Genomic DNA, 20571 nt, shown 5'->3' with positions numbered 1-20571 from the left:
TATATTACAAAATTCCAAAGTTGAACAATCAAATTTTAAAATCATACCAATATTCAAAGCATGATTATAAGGAAACGGTTCATCTGACGAAAAATTTCAATCTAACCTTTTTTGAAGAGCATCAGATTTCCTTTAAAAAATGTATCCAAGTCGATTTCGTTTATCTCGATGGTTTGAGAGTTATGAGACAAAAACCCGCTCATTAAAAAAAAAATCAAAAATTGCGATGACACACCTCTCAATTTCAATATTAAGGGCTCAAATTTTCATAATAATTTTTTTTTGTCATCCCAAATAATATTTTCACAGTATCGTTAAAAAAAAAAAATAGTCGATTTTTTTGGCCCAGTCTAATATATATATACATATAAAAAAAAATTTGGTAGTATTATTAAAGGAAGTACGAAATGTTGCATGGATCAATTATCGCTGGGATCAATTGTCCTCGGATCAACGGTCAGGTAATCGGATAATTGATCCTAGTGACAATTCATCCAAGCGATAATTGACCCGCCGATAATTCCTCCGAGCGATAATTGATTTGAGACGCAATTGATCTGAGTAACAACAGACCGAATGATATAAAATTTGGTGGTAGTTTATCCTTAGAGTACTTGATTCTGGTGTGAATTAATTTCACTAGATAATTTTTTCAGTACCATTGCAAGCATGGGTGTGTTTACATACTTTAGTAATTACACACACTCAAACCTTTGAAAAAAGGCGCATTGCCATTGCACACGTTTGTGTTTACGTATTTATGGTTCTTCCTGAAAATGAGTCGCTGTCAATTTCAACCTCCACTCTTAGAAAATGAGTCAGATCTCTCGCTGTTACTACGAACTATCATTGCAAACTGAAATTTTCGACGACGACTTTCTCTCTGAAAGGACTTTAACTGATATTTTATCTGGGAATATTAACTTGTGTAACCAATAATATTATTTGCATTATTATTCAGATCAATTGTCGCAGACAAACTGTCAGATAACCATTTTAAGGCCAACTTTTGACGGATTAAAAAAGTAGTGATTTATAAATTCATTAGTGACAATATTTTTATTTTAAAATCTACAATAACTGAATAGTTTAATCTACATTTATATCTGAAACTTAATCAAATATATATACATATATATTAGGGACGTGCGAATCGTATAATAATTTGTAACTTTTGAAATTTTTCGACTCAAAAGAAAATTTTGAATCATTCGTAAATTTTCAAGAACTTAAAATGTTTCGAATAATTACAAAAATTTCAAATTGTTCGATTCACTTTCTTCGATACGAATAATTTGTAAGTTCGAACTATTTACACACCCCTAATATATATTTATATTTATTCATAATATATATAAAAAAAAAGTTTTAATTCATGTAATTATACAAATATGTTTTTCTTTGAAAAAAAAAAATATATGAAATTATATCTAAATTGCGATTTGCTTGAATAAATTTGTTTTTTTTTTAAATTCTATTGCAGTAATAAAATAAAAAATGTAAAATTTTAGCTCTCTCTTAATTTTATACATTATAATTTACAAACTGATTAAAAGTGTCGATTGTTATTAAAATAAATTGTGAATGACATACTTTTTCAATTGATTTTTTAGATACTAATATGTATTTATATATATATCTCAAGTTATGTATTACTTATATATAACATTAAACGTTACAATGATTATCAGTTGAATTAATAGTGGATAATATAAAATGAAATAAAATAAAAAATATCTTCAATGATTATAATTAATATTACATTTTTTTGGGTGCATGAATACGACTGTGTCTTAGCAGCGAACTTTTATCAGTGAATGATTTTTCGCATTCAACACACTTGTAAGTTCTGCCAGTGTGGGTCACCAAGTGTCGACTTAGACCAGACGCATGACAGAAAGCTTTAGGACACAACTGACAATGATGCAGTTGAATGTCATTGGGGTCAAGTTTTTGATGACGACGCATGTGAACTCTTAATGCTTCACGTTGAGTAAAACTTTTATCGCAGTCCTGACACTGGAAGGGTTTTTGTCCTGAATGAGTCATCAAGTGCCGCAGCAAAATTTCTTTTTGAGCGAATGCACGGTGACAAATATTGCACCCAAATGGTTTTTCACCTGTAAAAATATTCAATTTTTTTTTTAATAAATAATAATTAAGGAAGGGTGGGGGGAGGGGGGTACTTAAGATAATAGGCAATTTTTGGGGGCTCCAATACTTTTTTTTTTTAATGATATTCAAAGTGAATAGAAAAAATTTCAGCTGCCGTTTTTTATTTTGGAATTTTTTACCTCGGCAATGGCTTATTGTACGAATAAGCCCGACGTACATTTTTGTCGGGAATTTAACGCTCTACAAAAAAAGTCTCTTATTATTTTTTGATAAATCCATCTGTTCAAAAGTTATTGGACCTCGAAGTCAAGTCAAAGTAAATTTCGAGATCTTTTTACTTTTTCGGCGAAACTATTGGACTTATCATAAAATGTCATGGAATCTTTTTTGTAGACAATTTTATTTTCTACAAATTATCATGAATAAATTTTTTTTTAATTCTGCACTGTTTTCTAGTTATTTCCATTTTAATGCCAAGCTCCTAGAAAAATAGTGTTCTGATCGATTTTAAGAGCTTGGCATTGAAATGGAAATAACTAGAAAATAATGCAGAACTGAAAAAAAAATTATCAGAGATAATTTGTAGGAAATAAAATTGTTTACAAAAAAGATTCTATGGCATTTTATGATAAGTCCGATAGTTTCGCCGGAAAAGTAAAAAGATCTCGAAATTTACTCTAACTTGACTTCGAGGTCCAATAACTTTTGAACAGACGGATTTATCAAAAAATAATAAGAGACTTTTTTTGTAGAGCGTTTAATTCTCTACAAAAATGTATGCTGGGCTTATTCGTATAATAAGCCATTGCCGAGGTAAAAAATTCCAAACTAAAAAAAATTTTTTTTCCATGTTATTTAAATGGGAAATCGAATTTTTTTTGTTCTATAAATTGTTCGTTTTTCAGGTAGGACAGAAAAAAAAATATCGCCTAATTATGAAACATCCTAGTAATGATATTCGAATAGACAATTTGGTGCACCATGTTTTTCTTTAAATAAATAGGATTAAATTTTTGTATGGCGTAAATTGAGTTAAATAAATAATTACCAGTGTGAGTACGTTCGTGTCTAATAAGTGCAGATCGAGTTGGAAACCATTTTTCACAAGCCTGGCAAGTGAACCCTCTCTGAGTTGAATGAACAGACTGATGGCTCTTAAGCATTATACGTCTAGTAAATGCTTTTGGACATTTGTCACATTTGAAAACTTTCAATTCTTCATTAGCATCAACCATTGTGTCTTCAACAGGTTGTAGCTTCATCGATTCAGTTTGTCCAGCACTGTGACTAGTTACTTCCATCATGTATACATTTTTTCTGTCAGCATTAGCAATTGCTCTTTGAACCTCATCAGCTTCGTCATCAGACTCGTGCTCCTGTTTGATACGAGTAGCGCGAATTGTGCAACGTGCTTTGGCTGCTTTCTCTTCTGATGGTACCAGAGTTATATTTGATGGTCCTTCGGATATATTTTCTTCTGCATCCAAATTTTCAGCGCCCATTCCTAGTATGTAACCGCCAACTAATTCTTCTTCTGTAACTTCTATTGGGTCGCCGTCGATTTGAGAACCGTCGCCTTTGGTTGATACCAAATCAGCAAGAAGTTGTTTTACTTGTCGTGATTTTCCTGATACTGTGTCACCTTCCGAATCTTCAATGCCCTCTTGCTGCTCTAATTCGTCCTCTTGACCAGTCAATTTTTGTATCATTTTCATGTGCTTGCGTAATTTTGTATCAGCAGCTTCACATTTTTTTTTAAATTGATACGACTTCTCCAGTTGGTATTTGCACGGGTGACATATCATGTTTGGTAGACCGTCTTCTTCATAAACCTGGAAAAGTTAAATTTCATTATTTTAAAAATTTTAATTAATAAATGATAAATTAGAGGATAAGATCGTTAAATGAAAATGCTAATTAGCAAATTTAAATTGCAACGTTTCGCTGTAGTTTTCAGCTTCAGCTAAATTTTGATTATTAAAGAAATTTTTGTATTTTTTTTTTAAATTTATTTAGAAAATTATTTATTTTGAATTTTAGAAATTGTTCTGTTACGTTCTGGCTTCAATTATATTTAAATAAAAATTTTAAAATTTCTTTTAGTAATATATAATAAAACTTTGGTCGATAAAAAATTCTTCGTGGCCCGTAGTCTAAACTCGTGACGAGGCATGAGACTCGGACCTCGACGACGTTCTCTAGGGTAATCTGAGATGCGACGTTGAACGATTTATAATTTAATAATTTTTTTGTACTGGATCTGCGGAGACAGAATAGTTAGTCAGCTGACGAACAACTAAGTCACCGGACCGAGGTCCGACTGACTGACTCAACCTTTAATTTTATTAATTAAAACATACCTAAGTTTAGTAAATTTGGTGTACCATTTATTATATAACACTAATCAAATATTTATAAAAAAATTCTTAATCACTGATAATCGACGACGGACACGCCTGAGGTCTATAGACATCCTAATGATGTCAAACCTGAACATTTAAATTAATAATATAAATTTACTTATATTTTTAATCAATCTGGGATAATACTCCAGTATGTGACAGTTCAATGATACTTAAGTTAGCAGACGTCTAATAATTTTTGGATTTTTTTTGAGACGATAAAATATTTAAAAAAAATATTAGAAAAAATTGCATCTGTATTTTTTTAAATTTTCTACATGTGCATATTTTTAAATTATTTTTTTGCAATTGATTTAATGAAAAACGAAAATTCAACAATTTTTAAATGTCTGCTAACTTCAGGATTATAACAGTTCATTATTGTCATTTACTCAAATTTTTTTTCTTTTATTTTTTTAATTAAAATGAAAAAAAAAATCAAACTGTAGATTAATGAGATGTGATTTTAAAAATGACTTTTTGTTTAAACTAAAAATTACTTTTAAAAATTATTTTTAAACGAACAAATATTTATTAATAAAATTGCAAGTAATTAATAATCAAATATTTTATAAGATTTCAATTATTTGAAAATAATTAATAATTCAAAAATGTAAATTACCAAAAAAATTTATCTAAACCCTCTCGAAATTTTAAAAAATTTCGCGCATAATTCAAACTAATTTTTTTCACAAATTTAATTTATTAAAAAATTTTAAAAATCAGATTTCTACTTTGAGTTTCTTCAAATAAAATAAATTTATAAAAAAATTATTTAAAAAAACTGGCCATGATTTTTAATCAAAACTTCTAATGAACTGAAACATTTAAAATTTATGACACTGAAGTTAGCCAATGTCTAATAATTTTTGGATTTTATTTTAGACAGTAAATTATAGAAAAAAAAAATTGAAAAAATTGCACCTGTAGTTTTTTAAATTCTCTACATGTACATATTTTTATTTTTTATTTTTTTGATTGATTTGTTGAAAAAAAAAATCAGAAAATTTTTAATTCTCTGCTAACTTCAGTATCATAAAAATTTAATGTTCAAGAAGTTAGCAGACAGTCAACAATTTTCGAATTTTTTTCCACAATTTAATTTAAAAAAAAAAAAAAAAAAAAAAATGCACATGTAGAAAATTAAAAAAACCATAAGTGCAATTTTTTCAAATATTTTTTTTTCCAATTTACCATTAAAAAAAAAATCCAAAAGTTATTAGACGTCGGCTGATTTCCACATCACAAAATTTATGAATCATTTTCCTTCAAAAATTGAATACTATTTAAATTATCAATTTTCAATTCTGGTTCCCGGAGTTTCCTGTAACTGTAATAAAATAGTCATAAAAAAAATTACAGCATCTCAGAATAATATAGTCGATAACTCGGTAAGGACGGTAGTTGATAGTCATAATTACTAAAAATTTACTCGTATAACAGAGTACAGAGTACGTAAATTTTACAGTTTGATAGTAAACTGTACATCAGCAAAGCAAGACAACAAATACGTGAAATTTACAAGATGAAAAAAGACGTAAAAGTACCGCGTCGATGTCGATATCCATACAATACCTCGGATGCTCAGTAGCGTACGCGGGAAAGGGGAAAGGGCGAAATCAAGTTGAGGTAAACTAGGTCCCTCCTATTCAAAATAACAATATTTTAAATAATAATAATAATAGCACTGAAGGATTTAAAAACCAAGTAATTGAACAAAATAAAATTGCAATAAATAAAATAATAATATTTACCTCGAGATTAACGCAAGCCATAATTCGTAGTGGCATAGGAACGGCGTCATCATCGTAAATCGGCACCATCTCTTCCTCTTTGGCCAAGCACAGTCGGCACAGCTCATTTACGTGAATTATTACATTACTTGGACTGTCGCCCTTCTTTCTACTGTACGTTTTCATTATTATATTTATATAAACACTTAATATTTAAATATATATATGTTATTAAAAATATTCAAACAGTTATTTTATTATTTATATATTTTTTACGAGGGAGATTGTTTAGTAACTGGAACTGCAACTCGGTCACAACGGAATCTATAATGGCAGCCGTAGTGGCCACTTTTACGTTAACAATATGGCTGACAGCGTCGTTTTCTTTCTTTGTTTATGGTGTAGGGTAGAGAGAGTAAAGCGGATGAGGCAACAACGATCCCGGTGGAAAAATAATGTGGCAACATGGTCGATACTAGCGACTCTATCGGAAATGTCGATAATAGCGAAAATATAATATTTATTTTTGTGAGTGTGAATGTCATGTGTGAATGTAGCAGACATTGGACAATTTTAAATAAATTTAAATTTGAATTTTTTAAAAATGCGCGCACTGATTTTTCATTTATGTAAAAACTTATTTTTTAATTTTTATTTTATTTATTTATTCAAATATTTGAAAAATTAAATTCACACTCATGTGAATGTAGCAGGCATGAGACTAATAAATTTTAAATAATTTAAAATTTGAATTTTTAAAAATGCGCGTACTGATTTTTCATTTATGTAAAAACGTATTTTTTAATTTTTATTTTATTTATTTATTCAAATGTTTAAAAAATTAAATTCACACTCATGTGAATGTAGCAGGCATGAGACTAAACTTTAAATAAATTAAAATTTGAATTTTTAAAACATGCGCGTACTGATTTTTCATTTATGTAAAAACGTATTTTTTAATTTTTATTTTATTTATTTATTCAAATATTTAAAAAATTGTCACTTGTCAGTTAAATTCACACTCATGTAAATGTAGCAGACATGAGACAATTTGATTAATTTTAAATAAATTAAAATTTGAATTTTTAAAAATGCGCGCACTGATATTTCATTTACCCTGATTAAAAAAAATGATTAAAAATGATTTCACACGTTAAATGTCCATAAGAGACAAGATTAGAAATGATTTGAAGGATTAAAAAGTATTTAAAATGATTAAAAAACAAATCATTTTAAATACTTTTTAATCATTTTTTTTAATCAGGGTATGTAAAAACTTATTTTTTAATTTTTATTTTATTTATTTATTCAAATATTTAAAAAATTGTCACTCGTCAGTTAAATTCACACTCATGTAAATGTAGCAGATATGAGACTAAACTTTAAATAAATTAAAATTTGAATTTTAAAAAAATGCGCGTACTGATTTTTCAATTATCCAAGTACATATTTTTTTGGTATTAAATATTTCTATATTAAAAAATTTTTAAAATTACCAATCGTCAGCTACTTCACTCATTTTTGTATGATACTGAAGTCAGCCGACGTCTAATAATTTTTGAATTTTTTTAAAAACGATAAATTATAAAAAAAAATATTTAAACAAATTGCTCCTGTAGCTATTTTAATTTTATTGAAATTATATTTTACTTTTTATAAAAAGTTATATATAATTATCACAGATAAATAATTTATACGAATTACAGTAGTTTGACTAAAATGGCGCGATTATTTGAATTTCTAATAAATTTTTAGTCATTTATATAATGATTTTTATAAATAAATAGTAGAAAATTAAATTATTTATAGAAAGTAAATTTGAGTTCAAAGATAAAAATTATTTTAAAAAATTTTAATCGGAAATGTCTTATAGGTCTCGCATTAGGTAGAAAACTTGCCAGCTGGCAGACAACCGGATAGAGTCGACGGCAGCCGAATAGATACAACTTTAGCGCGGGAATTTTTAAATTTAAAAATTGTCAAGTCAAAATATGAGTAATCGAATGCTTTGCTCAAGAAATATGTATGTAAATACGGGACTATATATGTGGTCTGTTCTACACTTTTTCATATTATGGCGAAGGAAAATAAGGAGAGGAGGAGATTGGACAGGATAAGAAACTGAAACTCAGTATTTAAAAATAATTTGTAGAAATAAATATGAAAAGAAAAAATGTAAAATGTCTTCAAGTCAGCTCTCTAATTTCTACTTTCAGTAGCTCTAGTTTTTGACCAGAAATTTATTACAAAAACCTTAACATAAGGAAACAATTTTTATTAGAAATCATTGCAAAGCCTAAAATACACAAAAAAAAACTCAATGGTCGACTTTTGGCACAGGCCAAATTTTTAAGCATTCACCCAAGAACCATTATATGTTTTCAACAAATTCACAATGATTTTTTGAGACAGCAATGAAATCCCGTTTGCATTCACACCGAAAATTAACACAAATAGAATTTTCAGCCACACACTGATCGTTTTTCCAACAATATCCATCTAAAATCGGTGAACATGATGATGTACTTAATGCAACATTATTCGATTTACAAACACATTTTTTATCCTTTGAACAAAGTGCATGCCATGGTTCACTACATTCTGAAGTATCATTGCAGGAGAATAGCAACTGTTCTGTAAGAATAATTTATTTTTATAAACTCAATAAAGTTAACTCTACCCTATCAACAAAAATCCCTATAGGAATCCAGCAGATTCATATATTCATATCAATAGACGATAGACATAGAAATCCAGATAACTCTGATTCATATTTTTCTTAATTTCCATACCCAAGTTCTTTATGGATTCCTATGGGTTCCCGTTCAATCCCTTATGAATTTTTTTGATAGAGTACCAATGAAAAAAATTGTTGACTTTAAATCATACATACTTTTGACACAAGTATCAGGAGATAGTAATAAAAAATTTGGTTTACATTGACATTTATTTTCAATACAAGTAAATCCATTAAATTCACATGATTCGTCACTCGAACAAAATCCATTTATAACTGGTGTACATGTCGATCGGTTGAATGCGAAGTTATCGTCATTACAAACACAGACATTATCCCCTACAGAGCATTTAGAATTCTTGAGATCTTTACAGTCTGCATTTGATACACAAAATTTTCCTAATGATCCTATCAAATAAAAACCCAATGTTCGATCACCTGGCAAGTATTTCTTACTGGTTATTTTTTAAAACAACTTACTGCGAATACAACGATGTTCTTCGAGTAAGGAACTATAACCAATAGTACATTGACATTTGTTTTCAACACAGATTGAATGTTTGATAACACATTGGTCATTTTTAAGACAAAATCCACCTAAACTCGGCTGACATTTAGTTTTACTCAGTGCAAGATAATTATTACTGCAAATACATTTTTTATCTTTTGAACATATTGCAAATCGAACCCCATAACAATCTGTGTGATTTTCGCAAGACTCACCCAAGTCTTCTGTAAAAGAAGCGCAACATTAAGACAAATAATACAAATTTTTATTTAGCTTTTGCTCTAAAAAGCAATTAAATTTACTTGATACACATTTAAAATCGCGAAAGACTTGATTAGGTTTGCATTGACATTTATTATCAATACAAAAACTGTCGTTAGCGCACGGTTCATTGTCCAAACAAAATGAGTTGTGTGCTCGAACGCAGATGTCTTCTATTGTTGGATAATAATTATTACCACACACGCATCTTTTATTTTTAGAGCATACAGTATTATTTAATAATGGCTCACAATTGGAATTGTCATAACACAGTCTACCCAAATAACCTGAATAAAAATAAGAAAAAAAAATTTACAAAAAAGTAATTAATGTTAATAAAAAAAAAAAAAAAAAATATTTCATCGAAACCTACGTCTTTTACATTTATTATTAGAGGCAGGTACATGTAGTGAGGTACATTGACACAAATTATCAATGCACTGAGAATTGCGCACCGCACATTCATAAGTAGAACGACAGGATACACCCAACATCGCTGTTATCATAAAAATAATATATTAAAGACAAAATAGAGGTAATCTATAGTCAAAATAAATAAATTAAAGGTGACTGCCTAAATATCACTACTAAATTTATAAATACGCAGAATAAAAGGATTTCTTGCCGCAAAAAATTTTAATTTGCACCAAGAAATTTTATGCATTATCAATTAAATACGAAAATTGTCTTGGGGCGAGAAAAGATTTTTTTGGTCAAGAAATAATTTCTTGCGCCAAGTAATTTTTTCTAGTTCTAAATAAATTTTTGTTTTCAATTCACAATGCAAAAAATTTATTGGGGTAAGTAAAAATTTTCTTTAGGCGAGTAAAGATTTTTTGTGTCAATGAATCCTTTTTTTTTCTATGCACACTTTTTTGGCTTTGAGAAGCTTCCTAAAACCAAAAGGGAGTAGAAAAATCTGTCATTTTGGAATAAGTAACGCGATATAAATAATATAGCTATATATCCAGTGACATTAAGTCATATTTAGTGACAGAATAATTTAAGTATTAATTTATTTAAAGAAAATAAATACGATCGTCTTTTTTCTCACGTAATTTAAATGTAATTAGAATGATATAGATAAATTTATTTATCTCAATACGTGACAATTAAAAAAAATTTTAAGTATGAAAAGGCACAAATTCAAGTCAAAACCTATCTAATAGGGTGGGCCGAAAATCGGCTTTTTTTAAATTTTCATTATTAATACCAAAAATATTTTTCCTTGTAGAAAAAAAAAATTTTTTCGGAAATCAAAAAAAATTTTAAGTCGTTATCTTAGGTTCGCAAAATCCCGCTAAAGTTAGAAGTTGTTTAAAATTTTTTTCCAACTCATTTTGATCGGAAATTTAATTCTCTACAAAAAAAGGTCCTATAACAAAATTACGTTAAGTTGATAGTTACTCAGATAATTGCAATTTTGCTCTAAAAAATGAAATTTTTCAAGATATTATTACTTTTTCAGGGTAAAAAATAAATTTTATCATAAAAATTTCGTAGGAAATTCAATTTTCTACAAAACAGACCTAATAAAAATTAATTCAAAGTTGATAGTTACAAAGATAATAGCAATTCTTGGTGAAAGCCACCAACTAACGAGTAATGTGACTATCTAAACATAAAACTGCCCGTTTCTGAATAACTATAAATTTCAAATTTTTACCAGAAGACCAATTCTGTAAGAAATTTGATTTTCCATGAAATTTATATGATAAAATTTATATTTTACCCTGAAAAAGTGATAATATCTTGAAAAATTATATTTTTTAGAACAAAATTGCAATTATCTCAGTAACTATCAACTTTACGTAATTTTATTATAGGACCTTTTATGTAGAGTATTAAATTTCCGATCAAAATAAGTTGGAAGAAAATTTTAAACAACTTCTAGCTTTAACGGGATTTGGCGAGCCTAAGATATCAACCTAAAATTTTTTTTTTGTACAAAGAAAAATATTTTTTGTATTAATAACGAAAATTCAAAAAAAGCGGATTTTCGGCCCACCCTATTATCTAATGATACCAATTTCAATAACATTAACATTCTATCATATAGATATGGCGGGAACAAAATTTTCCTTATTCTCTTAATAATATAGATTACAGTATTTTACGGGAAAAGTAAGTTACTGTAAAATTGCGACAATCCTGCGGTATTTTACCATAAAGTGAAGTACTGCACTGTAAAAGCTGTAAAAATGAAAAAACCATACGGTGCTCACGGTAAAAATACCGCAAAATTGCCGTATTTTACCGTAAATGACCGTAAAATATGGCAAATACGCCTTTCTTTCTGCTAAACAGAGCAAGAATTTAGACTTTCAGTGCAAGTATGCTAAAAAAACACGATTTTAGACTTCGGGTGTTGGCAGCCCTCACTTTCAGCTCGAGTAGCCAACTTCAGCTTCGTCTATAATCGTATTGTTTTATCCCTTGCCATACAATATACCATTTAATATTTTTTTTGTGTACTTAACCTTGACTTATACATGAAAAATACCCTCCCCCGTACTTGCAGACGTCATTGTCGTTACAGCATGCTTGTATTTTATACGGGCTACACTATTAATGAAAATATTAAATAAAATTTACTGTTTCCATTCAAATGTCTAGATTTTAATTACTTACTGGAGCCTCATGATCAGCGCACTGGTGATTACTTTCGTTTCCACTGGCACTTATTGAATTTAGCGGAAATAAAATTAAAATGAACAAGTAATCAATCATAATAGAGATTTCTAAATCTTGCGACAATCAAAAACTTTTATAATTATCAGCAATGACAATTAAATAGACAGAAAAATTTTGCACTCGAGTTTGGAAAAATAATATTTTTCAAATCAGCTTTTTTGTTCACAGCAAAAGAGCCTGACTTGAAAAACCCAATGATTGAACCGAGTTTTTTAATTGACGACTGATAATTAAAAGTAAAAATAAATGTGATCAACACTTAAAATTTAATAGACTTACGTTTGAAAAAATAACAATTATTTTTAATGATTTTCTACGTAAAATTTAGTGACATACAATAATTTGATATCTAGACTCGTTTTTTAGTTTTCATTTCAAGGTCGCTCAAGAATAGAAAAAAATATTTTTTATTTTTTTATTTTTTTCTTGCTACGGCGAATGTCTGAAGACTTCATCTCCCTGGTAAAAAAAGAGAATTAAAAAGGATTAAAAATATTGAAAAATTAATCCTTTTTAATGCTTTTTGATTCTCTTTTTTAATCAGGGCTCAATGCACAAATTATTAAGTCCGTAAAAAAAATCAAAAATCCGAAAAAATTACAAAATTTTTGCCCGTACTCTTAAAATTTCTAGGATATCTTCTATTTTCTAAACAATAAAATTTGCCGTAGCAAGAAAAAAAGTTTTTATATACAAACAGCCGATTCATTTCGTTTCTGGTGATAATTTTTCTGACTCTTCTCTGAAAAACTCTGAAAAAGTCTTTAGAACTTTGAAAAAGTCTTTAGAACTTGAGAACTGAGTTTTTCAGAGAAAATTTCGAAAAATTTCCACCAGGAGTTCCTAAAATTATCAACCCTGTTTAGAAAATCTCATAGAATCTATTAGATTCTCATAAATTTCCATAGAGATTTTATAAGAATGAATGAGTTCTATGGAAAGTGCTATAGTTAAATATAGGGCCATATACATACAGCTATAAGAATCTATCGGATTTTTTAAGCAGGGAAAATTCTCGAGTGACTTCAACAATTTTTTTAACCTCAAAATTTGGTGAAAATTTTTTTACCACACTAACATTTCAAACGATAAGAAAAACGTATTTTTTTTGCGAACAAACATATTTTTCAAAAAGTGTTCATGCGAAATATTTATCTTCCAACAAAACAATTTTTCAGTCATACTACCAACTTGAAAAAAAAAGTACTAATTTTTCAGCGCCATTTTAATGGAACAAAGAAAAAATGTCATTGTTTTTATACTTCTTTAACTTCACACAACGGTTTTTATTTTAGAACCTCAACATTTACACTTTTTTGAGAGCTTATTTGAGTAGAATTTCTCAAATTATTTTAATTATTTATTTAATTAATCAGTAGAAAAAATTTATAAACACATGCGACAATTGCACGTTATAAATTAACCAACCATTTTAATAATATTTGACCTTAATATCAATTGAAAACTATTAAGATAGTAATTTATAATTTTTTATACTCAAATAAATTCAAAATTTTTAAATTCTGTTTAAATTTAGTTTTAATTTTAATCATACGTACACAGAAAAAAAATATTTCCTGGCGCGAAAAATTTTTGATCAATAAATTGAACAAAAAAAAATTTTTTTGCGCCAAGAAATTTTTTTTTCTGTGTACTCTTTTATAAACTTTGTGACTTTAAAATAAAATTATCGTCTTATTAATTGCCATATAAAATTAGAATAAAAGAAATAAATATAATTATTAAATTGTACATAACTATATCTATGTATATAGTATGGGTTTCGGTAGAGCTTAGATACTCTTAGAGACTGTCGAATACTATAATGCATGAATCCGACTGTGTCTTAGCAGCGAACTTCTATCAGTAAATGACTTTTCGCATGTAACACATTTGTAAGTTCTGCCAGTGTGGGTCACCAAGTGTCGACTTAGACCAGACGCATGACAAAAAGCTTTAGGACACAACTGACAATGATGCAGTTGAATGTCATTGGGGTCTAGTTTTTGATGACGACGCATGTGAACTCTCAATGATTCACGTTGAGTAAAACTTTTATCGCAGTCCGGACACGGGTAGGGTTTTTGTCCTGAATGAGTCATCAAGTGCCGCAGCAAAATTTCTTTTTGAGCGAATGCACGGTTACAAATATTGCACCCAAATGGTTTTTCACCTGTAAAAATATTTAATTATTAAAAAATTTTTTTAAATCTCTCCCCGTCTGAATGATCCTGAAGTTAGCAGACAATCAAAAATTTTAGGATTTTAGTTTGAATAATTAAATTTGAAGAAAAAAAGAAACTGAAAAAATGCACATGTGAAAAATTAAAAAGACTATAAGGTAAAAGCCCTTATACCCGGTCAGTACCATTAGTCGCTCACTTTAACTGTTAAAGGCGTTTTTTTTATAATTTTTATAAAAAAAAATTACAACTAAAAATATTATTATTGATAAATAATTATTTGTGAATCTAAATATATTAAAATATGAAGTATCAAATTATTTTATAATAGATTATAAATTTAAATTAAATGACTGTTTTCAAAATCGCGCAAAGCCGGGCATTTTTTACCTTAACGTTCATTCATTAGATTAAATTTAGGCTACGTCAAATTTTTTTCGAATTTTTATAACTATATCTTATTAAATACATTTTTAAAATTCATGAAATTTTATATTATGAAAGAATAAAGTAGTATAATTTATAAATTATTTGTCCAAATCAATAAACTTATCATAGTTTAATTGATATTGTCTTTGAGCGACTATAGGGCCATGTGTTGGTCGAGTAATGGTACATGACAACTTTTAGTGAGCAACTATGGGTACACTCAAGGAGCTTATTTAAAAAATTAATAATAATTAATTATCAAGATTATTCTTCAAACTTAAATTTTATTCTAATACTCGAAACTTCAAAAAATAACTATAAAAAAAAAAATGGTTTTTTATTTCATTTATTAATTTATATTGAGTGATTTAATCTCACTCCAATGAAAAGTGAGCGGGCAGGAGCTTTTACCTTTAATGCAATTTTTTGAAATATTTTTTTTTATAATTTATCGTTTTTTAAAAAATCCAAAAATTATTAGACGTCGGCTAACTTCTGATATCCCCTAAATAATAAATAATATTTATATATATTTGTTATAAATAAATAATTACCAGTATGAGTGCGTTCGTGTCTAATAAGTGCAGACCGAGTTGGAAACCATTTTTCACAAGCTTGGCAAGTTACTCCTCTCTGAGTTGAATGAACAGACTGATGGCTCTTGAGCATCATAACTCTAGTGAATGCTTTTGGGCATTTGTCACATTTAAACACTTTTATTTCATTATTATCATCGTCGTCTAGATTCTCTTCAACAGGCTGTAGTTTCATTGACTCAGAATCTCCAGTACTGTGACCAGTCACTTCCATCATGTAAACATTTTTTTTATTTGAATTACCAGTCGCCTTTTGACTCTCAATTATTTCTTCGTACTCTTCTGATGACATTAAGATTATATTCGATGACTCTTTTTTCATACTTCCAATGTCCATGAGCTTAGTCTTCATTTTTGGATCGTAATTACTTTCACAGTCTTCTTCTGGAGCCTCAGTTGGGTCATCGATACTTTGGTGATTTTCAAATGATACTGAATTTGAATTATTCTGGTTGCTGTCCCGGGATTTTCCTGATAATGAATAACTTTCAGAATCTTCATTACTGTCTGCAGTTTCTATTTTGTCTAATTTTTGTACTAATTTCATGTGCTTCTGCAATTTGGTGTGAGCATCTTCACTTTTTTTCTTGAACTGGTATGCTTTGTCCAACTGATGCTTGCATAATATACAGATCATTGATGGCAAACCGTCTCCTTTATAAGCCTGAAATAAAATTCATTAATTTAAAATAATTAATAAAGAAAATTACACATATTTTTGATAGATTTCAAGTGGAAAAAAATTTTCTTTGTTAAAAAACACTTAATAGGTTGAATAGTTTCTATGGTTCGTATTATAGAATATTGTCTTCTATTTATTATTCAAATAAAAATTTCAAAATTAGTTATGAATTTCAAAAAGCGGTTCTATAAAATAATAAGGAAAAGTGGATTTAATTGGTCAGAAGTTATAGAATATTCACATAGATGCATATGTACGTGCGTACTAGAGCCAGAATTTTTACTTTGATTTAAAAATAACAATTAATTAATAATGCTGTGAAATTTTTGATATTACGGCGGAAATATTGGTCGTATAAAAAAATTTTTCAAATGAAAGTTGTTCATAATTTAATTTTATAAAAGAAATGTCTCTTATAATTTTTTCTTAGAACTAATAAGAAAGCTGTGATTTCAAAATTAAGATTTTCGTAATTAATACAAATTTGAATCACTCATTATGAATCTTAATTTTGGAATCACGGTGAAAATATTGGTCGTATCAAAAAATGGTAAGAAAGATTTTTTTTATAAAATTAAATTTCCCACAACTTTTGTTTGAAAACTTTTATGATAAAATCAATATTTTGGCAGTTATATCAAACATTAGAACCATTCATTTCAAAATTGAGGCAAAAATCTTGTCCCTAGTACGTACACACATTCATACACTCGGATGTTATTTTGAAAATAGTCAGGCCTCAAAACGTCAAGATGTTCAAAGTTCGGCTTTCGAAAATCGGAACGAAACTTAACTTCCTTTTTTTTTTTAAATTTCAAATTTTTTGGCGGGAAATTTAAAAATTGAAGTTGCCGCACTTTGCAAAAAATTTTAATTAAAATTTGAAATTTAAAAAAAAACGGTGAAGGAAAGAAATCAAATCTATCAGAAGTTGATTTTTAAATCTTGTCAAACCGCCATTTTTTGAAATTTTAAAAAATTATTTACTGAAGAGCTTTCAAATATTAAAGGCGAAAAATTAACAGATATTTCTTCCAGTGTAGGAAAAAAAAAAAAATTAATGAAATTAGAATATGTGAGATACGAAATTAGGTAATTTCGTGAGGGATGACCTAAAGTTTTATGAAAATTCCAATATGAGGACAAATTAATTATCAAGATTTCTATAAAATCAACAAAAATACGATTGCTATAAAACTCCAATAAATTCCCTGATGACCAGACTTTCTCTTCAGTATTTTTAGTCAAGTTAACATCAAGTTCTGCTGTTCTAAGTCTTGACTTTCATATGAATACAACATGAACTACAAGTTTTCAAAAATCTACAGCCTTAATAGGAATGCAAATTGACTCAAAAAGTTGCAGAAAAAAAACTTTAAGAGCAAAACTTTGCTTCCAAATTGACTTCAAGTTACCGTCAACTCACCACGAAGTTTTCGCAGTCAAAGTTGACAGCAAGTTGGCGACAATTTACCGCCGCAACCTGTCGCCAAGTTGATGGCAAAAGTTTACGGAAAGGCCTTCAATTTTCTCAGAAAGTTTTCGACGGATTGCGGCAGTAGATCATCGCGAACTTTCAGGGAAACTTGTAGTCAAAAGCTGAAAGTTGTCAACAACTTGGACGCAACTTACGTACACCAACTTTCTGATCAGAAACTCTGGCTACCAGGGCATGGGTTTAAAATTGGCGCTGGTAATAAAAAGATGAAATCCAATAGAGATAAACTAGATTTCTCTCATTTGAAAATAACCTTAAAATTCAAAAATTATGAAACCAGATGGCAACAATAAATAAACAACATTATTATCTAGTACATGAATATATAAATTAATCACCTCTATATTAACGCAGGCCATTAATCGAAGAGGAATAGGCACTTCGTCATCATCCTCTCCATCGAAAATCGGCACCATTGTTTCCTCCCTGGCCAAGCACAGTCGGCACACCTCATCAAAATTAACTGATAAATTACTTGGGTTATCAACTTTCTTTCTAATTCTCGATCCCATTTTATTATTATTTTTATCAACACTTATATTATTTAACTTTGTGATTTATTCACTGGTAATTTATGTTCAAGTACACAAAAGATTGGTTAGTAACACACTGCTATTCGGTCACATGGGGATCTATAATCGTAGTGTAGCCAATTACATTTTATTCCTAACAATGCAGCTTGAAAATGCGTCTGTTCTTTTTCCCCTCTCTCTCTCACTCTCACTGTCTTCGTATGTATATTTAAATGTATATACTATATAATGTATACTCTGTGTATGGATAACAACGATCCCGAGCCAGGAAATAACTTGGCAACATGGTCGATATCAGCCCAATCGAAGGAGTCGTTATATTATCTAAGTATGAAAAAATATATAAGATTTATGAGTATAAATTGTTTGGATAATTTTGAATTTATTTTATTTTCGCGGTAATTCAAATTTATAATTTTTAAATATAGAAAAATTTAGTACTTAGTTTGAATTTCAATTTTTGGCATCATCGTGGAAATGGCGGTAAAAATTTGAAATAGTTTTAGAAATTATGAGTGTGGATGTAGCAGACATCATCTTAACATTAGTTAATTAAGGGGTAACAGTTCATGAAGGTGATGACATTTAATTATTTTTTTTAATGTAAATTAATAGGGACAGATTTATGTCATGCTGAGAAAAATAATTTAGATCTACTCCTACATACAGTTAAGATCTACGGGGTTCTAATGTTTTTCATTTTTTAAATCTGCGAAGATTAATAAGAGACAATTCGGGAAATCACTGGAAAAAAAAAAATCAAAATTCCGATTTTCTATGGAGATTTCAAAGCTTTATAAAAAAAATTTTCACAAATTGTAGATCTTAAGAGATTTTGGAAAGTGAATTAATTTAAACGGATCTAAGTAGATCTTGATTATTTTGAAAATTTTTTAAATTATAGTGTAAGTGATAATTTCTCCGGTAGACAACATTGAGAATTTATTTATTTATTTATTACGCCAATCGGCACTATACATCATCTTAACATTAGTTAATTATAATATAATATACAATATATGAGATAATAGGGCTAGATTGTTATACAATATCGAATTTAACTGCGTGAAAGAAAATAGAGAAGATTGGTTGCTTGAAAGTTACAGTGTGTGAGCAGCTAGTATTTTAATAATCGTTTTCTAATGCAAGAGCGAAAATTCTGATATGACCTTTGGAAGAAGTTGACATCACTATGCAGAGAGTTGATTAGATTGCATTTCCGATTCTTAGGTCCATTTATCACATAGATTTGGTGGTTTTTAGGATCCTGCATTGCCTGAGATTCAGCGCGTTTGGTATAAACTCGAAATCATTCATGATTTCCGGGGGATCTATTAATCCATTGAATAGCTTGAAAAAGAAGGTCAGGTCAGCTATTTGCCGCCGATATTTCAAATTAAAATTATTAAAATATTACAAATTAAAAATTTTTAATAAATATAGTAAATTATTAATATAATACAATTTTGAAAAAATGCGCATTTAAAATTTTGAAATTAATAAATGGATTTTTTATAAATATTATTTTTTAAATTATTTACTCTATTTATTAATAATTTTAAATTTGTCTGATGTCTGCTCCATTCACACATAGAAATTTATATTCTGGTCTGGTAATTATTTTTATCAGACGGGAAAAATTTTTGTTATTATCAAGGATCGCGTGTCCGCGATAAAAATAGGCGAGGAAAAGGCCTCCTGTTAAACGGAGGTGGACTTCGATTCCGTTACATTAATTAATTAATTAATTATCAAGGATAATTACTGGGCGTCTTCTCTGGAAGACAGGGAAAGAATCCACGTTCCCAATTGATTGCTTAGGATTCTATGAGTATGGTCTCGTATTATGGTAAAAAAGTCGGGACAAATATTTGTAGCTCATGTACGTCTGAAATAGGTGAGGAAACGAACTTCTGTAAAAAAGAGGCAGACTCTGGTCCCGTTACATTACTTAATTTTCAAGGATAATTGCCGCGTAATATCCAACTTTTTGTTTTTTAAAATCTGAAGGACTTTGTCTTCCATCTCTGCTAATACTGACAAATTTCTCATTAATATCAAATACTTTGCGACTGAAAATGCAAAAATCTATGGAATATAATGACATTTATTTTTTTAGGAGACTCACTTTCTTCCCCTCCCTTTTTTTTCAAATTTAAAAATTTCCTATCCTTGATACCCTTAAAATTTAAATACCGAT

The 20571-nt window shown here is 28.6% G+C and overlaps 3 protein-coding genes across 3 annotated transcripts; all 3 read right to left on the bottom strand.

Annotated features, from left to right (window-relative positions):
• Positions 1-1472: 1472 nt before the first annotated feature.
• On the bottom strand, positions 1473-6613 carry LOC130678332 (zinc finger and SCAN domain-containing protein 30-like). The gene is made up of 3 exons (XM_057485516.1): positions 6272-6613; positions 3164-3947; positions 1473-2120 (listed from the first exon to the last, which is right to left on the bottom strand). Exons 1-3 carry the CDS (start codon positions 6434-6436, stop codon positions 1759-1761), a joined length of 1311 nt encoding a protein of 436 aa, XP_057341499.1. The 5' UTR covers positions 6437-6613; the 3' UTR covers positions 1473-1758.
• Positions 6614-8187: 1574 nt separating this feature from the next.
• LOC130678331 (protein draper-like) lies at positions 8188-13903 on the bottom strand. Its single transcript, XM_057485515.1, has 7 exons — positions 12388-13903; positions 12237-12321; positions 10130-10252; positions 9798-10043; positions 9468-9719; positions 9144-9395; positions 8188-8884 (listed from the first exon to the last, which is right to left on the bottom strand). Exons 1-7 carry the CDS (start codon positions 12484-12486, stop codon positions 8622-8624), a joined length of 1320 nt encoding a protein of 439 aa, XP_057341498.1. The 5' UTR covers positions 12487-13903; the 3' UTR covers positions 8188-8621.
• A 194-nt stretch (positions 13904-14097) lies between these two features.
• LOC130678333 (zinc finger protein 667-like) lies at positions 14098-18536 on the bottom strand. The gene is made up of 3 exons (XM_057485517.1): positions 18177-18536; positions 15617-16322; positions 14098-14623 (listed from the first exon to the last, which is right to left on the bottom strand). Exons 1-3 carry the CDS (start codon positions 18348-18350, stop codon positions 14271-14273), a joined length of 1233 nt encoding a protein of 410 aa, XP_057341500.1. The 5' UTR covers positions 18351-18536; the 3' UTR covers positions 14098-14270.
• Between the last annotated feature and the right edge of the window lie 2035 nt (positions 18537-20571).

This window comes from Microplitis mediator, chromosome 1, assembly GCF_029852145.1.
Source record: "Microplitis mediator isolate UGA2020A chromosome 1, iyMicMedi2.1, whole genome shotgun sequence".
Lineage (NCBI taxonomy): Eukaryota > Metazoa > Arthropoda > Insecta > Hymenoptera > Braconidae > Microplitis > Microplitis mediator.
Note: the sequence above shows the minus strand (reverse complement) of the source record. Positions and strands in the feature narration are given on the sequence as shown.

Excerpts from the sequence above, each read along its gene's own strand:
- LOC130678332 (XM_057485516.1), bottom strand. The coding sequence starts at position 6,436 with ATGAAAACGTACAGTAGAAAGAAGGGCGACAGTCCAAGTAATGTAATA. Across the intron at positions 3,948-6,271 it reads TGGCTTGCGTTAATCTCGAG|GTTTATGAAGAAGACGGTCT; the intron begins GTAAATATTATT and ends TAACTTTTCCAG. Across the intron at positions 2,121-3,163 it reads ACACGAACGTACTCACACTG|GTGAAAAACCATTTGGGTGC; the intron begins GTAATTATTTAT and ends ATATTTTTACAG.
- LOC130678331 (XM_057485515.1), bottom strand. The coding sequence starts at position 12,486 with ATGATTGATTACTTGTTCATTTTAATTTTATTTCCGCTAAATTCAATA. Across the intron at positions 12,322-12,387 it reads GCGCTGATCATGAGGCTCCA|TGTAGCCCGTATAAAATACA; the intron begins GTAAGTAATTAA and ends TTTCATTAATAG. Across the intron at positions 9,396-9,467 it reads AGAACATCGTTGTATTCGCA|GATCATTAGGAAAATTTTGT; the intron begins GTAAGTTGTTTT and ends TTTATTTGATAG.
- LOC130678333 (XM_057485517.1), bottom strand. The coding sequence starts at position 18,350 with ATGGGATCGAGAATTAGAAAGAAAGTTGATAACCCAAGTAATTTATCA. Across the intron at positions 16,323-18,176 it reads TGGCCTGCGTTAATATAGAG|GCTTATAAAGGAGACGGTTT; the intron begins GTGATTAATTTA and ends ATTTTATTTCAG. Across the intron at positions 14,624-15,616 it reads ACACGAACGCACTCATACTG|GTGAAAAACCATTTGGGTGC; the intron begins GTAATTATTTAT and ends ATATTTTTACAG.